Source organism: Fukomys damarensis, unplaced genomic scaffold (genome assembly GCF_012274545.1).
Source record: "Fukomys damarensis isolate Sample0158 unplaced genomic scaffold, DMR_v1.0_HiC HiC_scaffold_32, whole genome shotgun sequence".
Lineage (NCBI taxonomy): Eukaryota > Metazoa > Chordata > Mammalia > Rodentia > Bathyergidae > Fukomys > Fukomys damarensis.
Window position 1 is genome coordinate 42850364 of NW_022900944.1, and position 8901 is coordinate 42859264.

The window sequence follows — 8901 nt, forward strand, 5'->3', positions numbered from 1 at the left end:
GAGGGGAGAGATAGGGAATCCTGGGAGCCAGGAACATTTGTAAAGGGCGGGAGAGAGATGAAGAAGAGGAAAATGCTGATGCGGGGAGGAAGAAATGGAACAGGGAGAACAAGGGAATGGAGAGAGGGGAACGGAGGAGCCGCTGAGCGAGGAGAAAATCAAGAGAAAAGAGGAAGGGAGGAGAGAAAAGGAAGAGATCTAGTCTTTCCCTCCACAAAAATTAAGAAAAGCACAAGGACTGGGGAAACCAGCGGGGTGGGGGACCAAGATATCATACTAGGAGTACTCAGCAATCAAAAGAAAACAAACTACTGGGAGGAGAGGGGAATGAAGGAATAAAAGATAATCGGGACGATGACTGTAAAGAGCTGTGGACATTGTCTTAGAGATGATCAGAAAGGTGATATAGGATTGACGCCCTGTACGAGTATTAGACTTTAGTGCAGTATTCCAAGGTGAAATGGCAAACACTCATCAAGACACAAGATAGCCCAGATGTGCCAAATAATGGTGAAGCATAACGTGAGAAAGTTCTTCCTTCCATTTGTTTAAGCCTTTAGAGAAGAGAAAGGTTCTAGAGCTTTTGGGTCCTGTCATTTGGTAATTTCTGATTTCTGCCTGAAGTGTAGATTCCAGCTCAGAGCTTTCACTGAAGTAGAAATCAATATTATGTGCCCTGTCTTCACTTTGTTTTGCTTTTACAGTTATTTCTGTTTATAGCAAGTAATGTTTGGTTTCCATTTATTTTCATGAGAAACAATTTCTTCTTAAAATGCACTTATTTAAGCTTTTGGCAATGAGACTTAAGGGCCTGCTAGGCAAATAGTATAGTGCTTAAAATGGCAAAGATTGTGAATATAGTATAGCAATACCTGAAATTGAGAAAACACCTGTTATGATGGTGGAAAACAGAAGTGCTCAGCCCCACATTAAGTACAAAAAGAAACCCCATATCTTTTGACTAACAGTGTTTACCAATGTGATGTGAGGGAGAAATATGGTGAATATTTAAAACATTTTATTACAGTAAAAACACATACCATTAATCCCTCTCTCTTCAAACACACTCAAAGCCCTCTTTTGTGTGAGTCTTTAGTTGCACTATCATGGCTGCCCCAATGTTCTAAATCAATTTAAAACTTTTACCTTTCATGGTCATTTTGACTTTGGGGCAGAGCCAGAGTCCCACAGTGGTAGATCAGGACACCATAATGGTTGTATGAGCCTGCTTTTCTATCGGATGGCACTGCCCAAAAAGCAAGATGGCTTGTGGAACCGTTTGAGAAAATGACAAGAGTGATAAGTGTGAAAACAAGCAGGTGTGATTTGAGGGGAATTAATGGCAATATGTCTGTTGGTATAATAAGAATTTTTAATTTAATAATTCACTTTATATTTTGATCAGCTTTTGCCTGTATAGAAAAGACTATTCTTGATTTTGGCATCACTACAGAGGAGGAAAACTTGGCACAAAAGAATTTTGCAGAAAATTAGTTTAAAACTCCGTCATGGGATTGTGACATCATCATTCATGGTTTGATACTCAGGTTGCACCAAGATCCAAGCTGTAGTTATCAAGAGAACCTTGGAATCCTGGAATACATTGTTTGTATGCAATACCCTTCTGTAAGCTTACTCATCTGAATGAACACCAAATTAGATAACACTAATGAAAATCTGATTTTTTTTTCATTAAATGCCACTTACAGAGAAAGGGAAGGGCCGGGGATTTAGCTCAGTGGTTCTGGTGCCTGCCTCGCAAATACAAGGACCAGAGTTTGATCCCTGATACAAGAGAGAGAGAGAGAGAAGACTGTACTATAGAAAAGGGGTTTTTGTGAATACAGAATGATCAACAAGTAAAACATAATCCAGGGCAGATTTCTATGCAATGTGAAAAGCATTTTTCTAGCAAAAGCACTTTCCTTGTGAGGTGATATGGTCTCTGTCTCTAAAAGGGAGCAAGCCAAGAAATTTGTCAGGGTTGTCTGTGGGGGATAATCTTATACAGGTTTTTATGTGGGGCTTGGTAATTTCCAAGTTGGCTATTAAAAATCTAAGATTATAGCAACCAGTACCTTCTAAAAATCTTGGATGATAGCACGTGGTACCTTTTTAAAATCTGGGATTATAATACCAAGTACTTTAACCTTAAGTAGACAGGGAGGAAACAACTATCATTCCAAAGTTCATTCTCCTTAGGCTTGGTGTCAACCACAGAGACCCTTTTGATTAATTGCCCCTCTGATCTCTTCCAGACAGAGGTGGAGGAAACCCTAAAGAGGATCCAGAGCCATAAAGGAGTTATTGGAACCATGGTTGTAAATGCAGAAGGTAAATGTATCACAGGGTGCCTTCTTGACACACAGAAGTCAACCAGGAATTTGTTTATTGTGTCAAGACTTGAAACGAATATCTTACAATTTGAAATCAAGTCTGTGTTTTGTAAATTTAGTCCTAGCAGTTACACATCAAACATCTTTGAGTATCTATTATATACCAAGCACTCTGCTAAAAGCTATGGCTATAAATATTAGCCAGGCATGTCTAAAAATGTCTATACATTCCAAAGACACACATAGATCATGTACTTTTTAAAGCTTTGGTATTTCTCTTTCATCATTTCTGGAGTCCCGTTAAAGCTGTCATGTTTATGACAGAGGGAGCATCATTGCTGGCCATTTGTTTTTGTTCTAACGTCACAAAAGATGCATAGTTTCAGTCTTCATTTTACGTGACATTGTTTCTTTGCCACAATTTTTTTAAAAAGTCATTGAAATTCATTGCACTGTGATTTATAGTTTGGTCTTTGTGGCTATGGTATAAAAAGGGCCAATGTGTTTCCAACTATGAAATTTCTACCCAGTCCTCTTGAAGAGTCCACGTAATGCTTCCTCGTGCAGTTCGCCCAAGCTCAGCCATGGTGGTGACCTCTTAGAGGTGTGTGCTGGTCTCACTTCTAATTCGGACCTTGGTAAAGGCAAGCAGTACCAGAAACTCCAGCCTACCAGTTGGAATAAGAGTACTGCTTCACATAACTCCTGCTGCAACTGTAGACGTGGCATATCACCAGCTCCGGGCCTGACAAAAATCCATCAATAGATCCTTATTATGCAACAAGAAGCTGAAACTGTTTAAACTCTGAACCTTAATTCCTTACCACAAAGAATGGAAAAAGAACATACTGTCCTGTACTGGTGGTTGTGAAGATTCAATGAAATAATGGTCAAGGGCCCCCACTGAATAGTAAACTAAGTTTAATTCACTTAATATAGTTGTAATTAAATGAATTACAGAATATAGACATGTTAAGTAACTTTTTACAGAAAAAAACCTTTGATTTTTTATAAAACTGAAAATAACTCAAAGATGAATATGTGTAGTAGGTAGGACTATGATAAATTCACTCAGTTTGAATAATCAGAGGGAAGAGAGGATCTCATCATCCTGATACGTAAGTAAACAGCCGTGCTGAAAAGATCCAGGAAGAGATCCAGCCCCACTGGGTGCGTCTGGTTAAACTGAGTTTGTCTCCAAATATTTGCTCTGCTTTGCCTCATGCCCTCACATGGGTCCTCTGCATGATTTCACAGGGCTGCCACCTTAGTTGGGCTTTGGCTGCAGTGCTGTGTTCATTTCAACCAAGTCCCTTACACCTGGTGGCTTAAAACAGCAGAAATGTATCCTCTCTCATTCTGGAAGCCAGAAGTTGTACTGAAGATACCATCCAGTCACGGTCTCCTTAGGGTCCTACCCCAGAAGCACCTTCCTAGCCCCTCCCCAGCTTCTGGTGGTCATTGACCGTCTTCATGTCCCTTGGCTTACGGACACTCCCGCTCACCCCCCATGCTTCTACGGTCAGATGGAATCCTCTCCCGCGTGCTCCGGTTATGAAATCGGGGCCACCCTATCCAGAATGCTTCCTTTTGGCTAATCGTGCCTGCAGAGACTCTCTCTACACCATATGGCCATGTTTAGGCTGCACCTAATTTGGGGGGGACCCAGCAGAGCTGCATATCCCTGTGGCAGCCAGGCCAACTCATCTAATGAGCTTCGTGGGACGGGGTTTGTGCAAAGAACATAACCCTGGTAATTTGCTTCAGATGTCTGAAAAGTAGCCACACCCTTGATCTGTAAATCTACTGCTAGGAGTTTATGTTAGGGAGTCAGGCAGAAAAAGTTTAGGTAAAAGAATACTCACTAAGATACCCTATGTACTGAGAGTGAATGAACAGCCAAATAAGAAAATAAATCTATCCCAACAGTAGGGGAGTTTTTGAACTCATTATATAATGTTTCCTTGATGAGCTTGGCTCTGTTGAAAATGCCAAAGAATATCTGAAGAACGCAGGGGGGCTGCTCACACCAGCAGTCTTGCACCATTTCTGTAGCCAGAAGCACAAGTACATTTAAACGGGGGGAAGGTGAGGATATGTTACAATGAGTGATCTATTGAGTAATGGAATCAAAAGCGATTTTTACTCTGTTTTCCTGAGGTTTCTCAAAATTTGTCTCATCTAAAGGCAACAAAATGTTTTTAATACCCATTAACTTCTAATTAACCTCTCCTGGAAGAAGGTTGTGTAAGGAGTTGGGGCACTTTTCAAGGCTTCTGGGTACTCATTTTTTTACCTGAAAGTTAAATTAACCTTTTCCCCCAAAATATAGGTGAGAGACTTATTTTTATGGTCAGATTATTAATACGAGAGTGTAAGACAGGGGTGTTTATTAATAGTATGTAGTGTAAGTTGTGTGACCAGAATGTAATAAAATGCTCAATTTCAGCAGCCTACTTTACTCAATTTTAGATGACAGTGCCATACATTATAGTACAGCTTTCTGGCTTTCAGAGGTCTCATGAAATTTAAGATGGAAAATATTGAACTAATATGATGTTTGTGTCTTCTTGTTCTCTCCTAATAATTTCGGTCTACTAATTATCAGCAAATTACTTTAACATACCTTAGGTTGTATGTGTGGTTAGGGAGTTCTGGTATGTTTAGTCACTGCAAGCTCTTCATTTGCCGGGTTAAATGTTGCCCCTTTGGTTTCACTGTTGTGGAAACACAGACTGCCTGCTCATGACAATAAAGTAGACTTCGCAATTTATCAGTGCTGGGTGATACAGGTTTTGATTAGCGTATCTCAGTTGTTAACACTGGTTTCCTATTACTAAAAGCACTCATTGTTTGTAATATAGCAACACTGATCAATGCATTAGACACTGGTAAATATAAGGGTCTATCTCCCACGTGGTCATACCTGCCATATGTTCTTACATATATAAGCCAAATTTCCATAGGTTCTTAATTTTAAATATTCTTGGCATTTCTAACAATCCACCATTTGGGTTCCATTAGATTTTATCAGCCATACAGCCAGTGCCTTCTATTCTGAAGTACAGTCTAGCAACCAACATGCAAATGTACAGTTGAAGAGGATAAACTGAAATAATAAGCACAAGCTTACGGGGAACATTTATTTACATTGTAAAGCACTATCATAAATTTGGCAGTATCGGACTTAAAAGTGCACCTATCCTTTGTCCTAGAACCTCCATTTTAGAATTTATTCTACAAGTTTGAAATGACATGCCTCAGATCATATTGTCTGGCCCCATTTATAAAAGTCAAAGGCTGAGAACAGCCTGAAAGCCTGTCAAGGGGACATATTAGTCAATGCATTACAAAACACCTGTCCAGCAGACTATTACAGTCACTAACATGAATGAATCACCTCTGCATAGACTGAATCAAATAACTGCCTTAGCTGAAGAAAAATAAGGCACAAGAATAATGATACCAATAAAGTAAAGATTACAAACACAAACACATTCTGGAACTGACCTACAATATCCCTGGAGGAATACCTAGGATACTGTGTGTTTCAAATTACACTTTATTAAGTTATCTTTAATTACCTCACAAGGTACCCAGCAAAAGCTCACTAAATAACTTATTTGTCTTCAAGCGTCTATAATATACGTGAAAACCTCCCACATGTCCCTGCAATGTGCCTTACTCTTCAGAAAGGCTAGCTGCTTGCTTTATTGAAGCGAACCGTGAACAGACAGACTAAATAGGCCTGAACACCTGATTCATAATCCTGTCATCTACACTTTAAATAATTTATTCCGGCCGTATTTCTGTGTTGGCACTCAGCACTTATTAGGTTCTCACTATTTAGGATGCAAAAATAGAAAGGCACCCTCCAAGGTTGAGTACTGGTGGACTTTCTGTTTCCTGCTTGTGAAAGTTGGGACCTCCCCTCAAGGGTGAAAGATAACTTAGTCCCTTTCAGGAAACGTGGCCAACAAAAAATAATGCAGAAATGAACAGTTTTATATAATACCGTTTTCACTGACTGGATTTCCCTATAAGTACTGTCAGACCTGTTCTGGAGAGCAACTGGTCTTTCTCAGGGTACAAATGGATTCTTTCCAACAGTCTTGTGAAAATTTGATAAAACTTTCAGGGCATAATACTCTTCTACTCTTGAAAGTGCTCTTTTTGTAATCATTTCTGGAGCTTCGTTTTATGAAGGAAAACAGAGAACCATGTTAGATTCTTTTATTGAATGGCCTTAATTCAGGTACCTAAGGAATTTGACCATAGTCCCAGTTTCACTCCATGTGTCCCTCTAAAGTGAAGGCACATTTGCAAATAAAATCCCTGGAATTCCTATTTGGCAGTCCTCAAAATACTATGAAGGCTCTCCTTGTTTCGATATAATACAGTATATATAACTGCCTATCACAGCACCTGTTACATAATAAGTACAGAGCCCTGGCTGACCCGAATTAGCTGGATTGATTGGAGCTGAATTGAATTATACTTGCATATTTGTCTGGCTAGAATCTTCCAGCTAAATTAATAGATTGTGTTTTATGCTCATATAATAGAACAATAGAGCAATCAAGTAGCCAAGTTTAATGATGTCTAAAGTGAAAAATGAGTGCAAATCAGGGAATGCAGAGCAAAACTACATAATCTTTGTTACAATGTTTTTCTAACATAAAATGTAAGGTTTGCAAAATACTATGCGAGGCATTAGGAAGAAATTCTGAAAAATTGCTTGATTACTCTACAGCACAGGTAGTGATATCCCTTTACGTTTCCAGTTTCAGGAAGGAAGACCTACGGTTTGCCCCATACAGAGCATTTCAAGACAGACTTGCTGTAGATGGGATGCTTGGGGAAGGAAGTGTGTATAAAAATGGATTCACTTAGGGCTAAAATGTTTGTGAACAGCTTCCAAATGATGTATGCACAAAACATTCATCACACCCTTATCTATAAAAATGTACACCAATTGCCCAAACAATAAGAGATTGAATGTATTATGATATATCCACAAAATAGTTAAGCGTGCAAAGATTAAAACTAATGGTGATGACATTATCAACACGAGAAGTTGCATGCTCCAACCTAAAGGAAGGAAAAAGCAGCAGTCATTTTCATAAACAGAGTCTGCCTAGATTTATACTTAAAAATCTATGTAGAAATGAAAAGATTGTAAGGAGGAAAAGTAAAATTAATACCAGTAATATCTGCTATCACGTTTTCTTCTTTACCATTATCAGTGTTTTGCAATAACTTCATAATGTTCATATTACTTTGACAATCATAAAAAATGCTAACCCCGAATCTTATTTCATACTAGGCATTCCTATCCGAACCACTCTGGACAACTCAACCACGGTTCAGTACGCAGGCCTTCTTCATCAGCTCATGATAAAGGCCAAAAGCACGATCCGGGATATCGATCCTCAGAACGACTTAACTTTCCTTAGGATCAGGTCGAAGAAACACGAAATCATGGTAGCTCCGGGTAATTTGGTGTTTCACTTCATATTAAAAGCATCTTTTCACTTTATTGGCTAAAAGCCTTGTTTCAAAGAGTGGGGACTATAGGTTTGAATATACAATATAAAGCATCATTTTCTTGGGTTACACAAGGAAGATGTTTGAATCTGAAGATTCCAACTTGAAAAATTTTTTTGAAACTAGTGATCAATTCCACCTTTGAGCAAAATGAATTTTGCCCACTTTGCACTTACTATTAGTTAACAAATAGTGTCAATGTAGTTCGTAGTGGAGATGTAGTTCTCATTTTCAGTGAATCAGGCACCCGGACCCTGGAGTGTGTCAGACTCGTGCCCTATCCAGAGGATAAAGTGGGAAGAGCACCAAGCCCCACTCTGTGTGGGTAAAGCATAGCCAGCATGGCCTACAGGAAGTTAGCCATGAAGGAAATCAGTTCACAGGGTCACTGAATGACTATGTCACACTCCTAAATCTAACCTAGAACAAACTTCTCCATAGCACGTCTATCAACTTAGAATTGCCTAAAAACTAAATGTAGCTTGGTCATGTCATTTGAAGAGCATTTTTTAAAATGGCCCATGCCATTGGTGTGACACTATTCACAGACCAATGAGATCAGACTCTCTAGGACCAGCCTGGGTTGGGTAGTTTTTAAATACTCAGATGATTCTGAAGAGCAGCAATCGGTCTCAAAGGCCATGTGCTATTTGGAAGAGAAAAGCAGCTGTGCTCGATTACTAAATGGGATTTGTAGGGTGAATTAATTCTGTCCACCTCTCTCCATAGATAAAGAATATCTTCTGATTGTCATTCAGAACCCATGTGAATAGACCTGCCACAACTACGGCTGCCCTCACGATGCTGAGCTGGGAGCATCTTACTCTTTCATAATTCCTAGAATTATACCCCAGTCTAACTGTGTCTTGGACAGTCTTTTCCATTTCCCCATCTAAACTATTCCACATGTCTTTTTCGTCCCTTTTGAGTGCACTGTGAACTTTGTACTTTTGCTAACTAATAAACAAATTCTGGTATGTATGTCCTTTTTTTTTTTTTTTTTTTTTTTTTTTTTTTT

General features: G+C 39.1%; 1 protein-coding gene across 2 annotated transcripts in view; it reads left to right on the plus strand.

Annotated features, from left to right (window-relative positions):
- Positions 1-8849, plus strand: part of Dynlrb2 (dynein light chain roadblock-type 2) — a 9381-nt gene extending 532 nt beyond the window's left edge. The window contains exons 2-4 of one of the 2 annotated variants that reach the window (XM_010609468.3): positions 2259-2334; positions 7663-7820; positions 8613-8849. In XM_010609468.3, coding sequence (XP_010607770.1) covers positions 2259-2334; positions 7663-7820; positions 8613-8630 — 252 coding nt within the window. In that variant the 3' untranslated portion in view covers positions 8631-8849. Of the gene's footprint in view, positions 1-2258; positions 2335-7662; positions 7831-8612 lie in introns of both variants that reach the window. The other variant, XM_010609467.3, reaches the window with a different exon arrangement.
- The last annotated feature ends 52 nt before the right edge of the window (positions 8850-8901 follow it).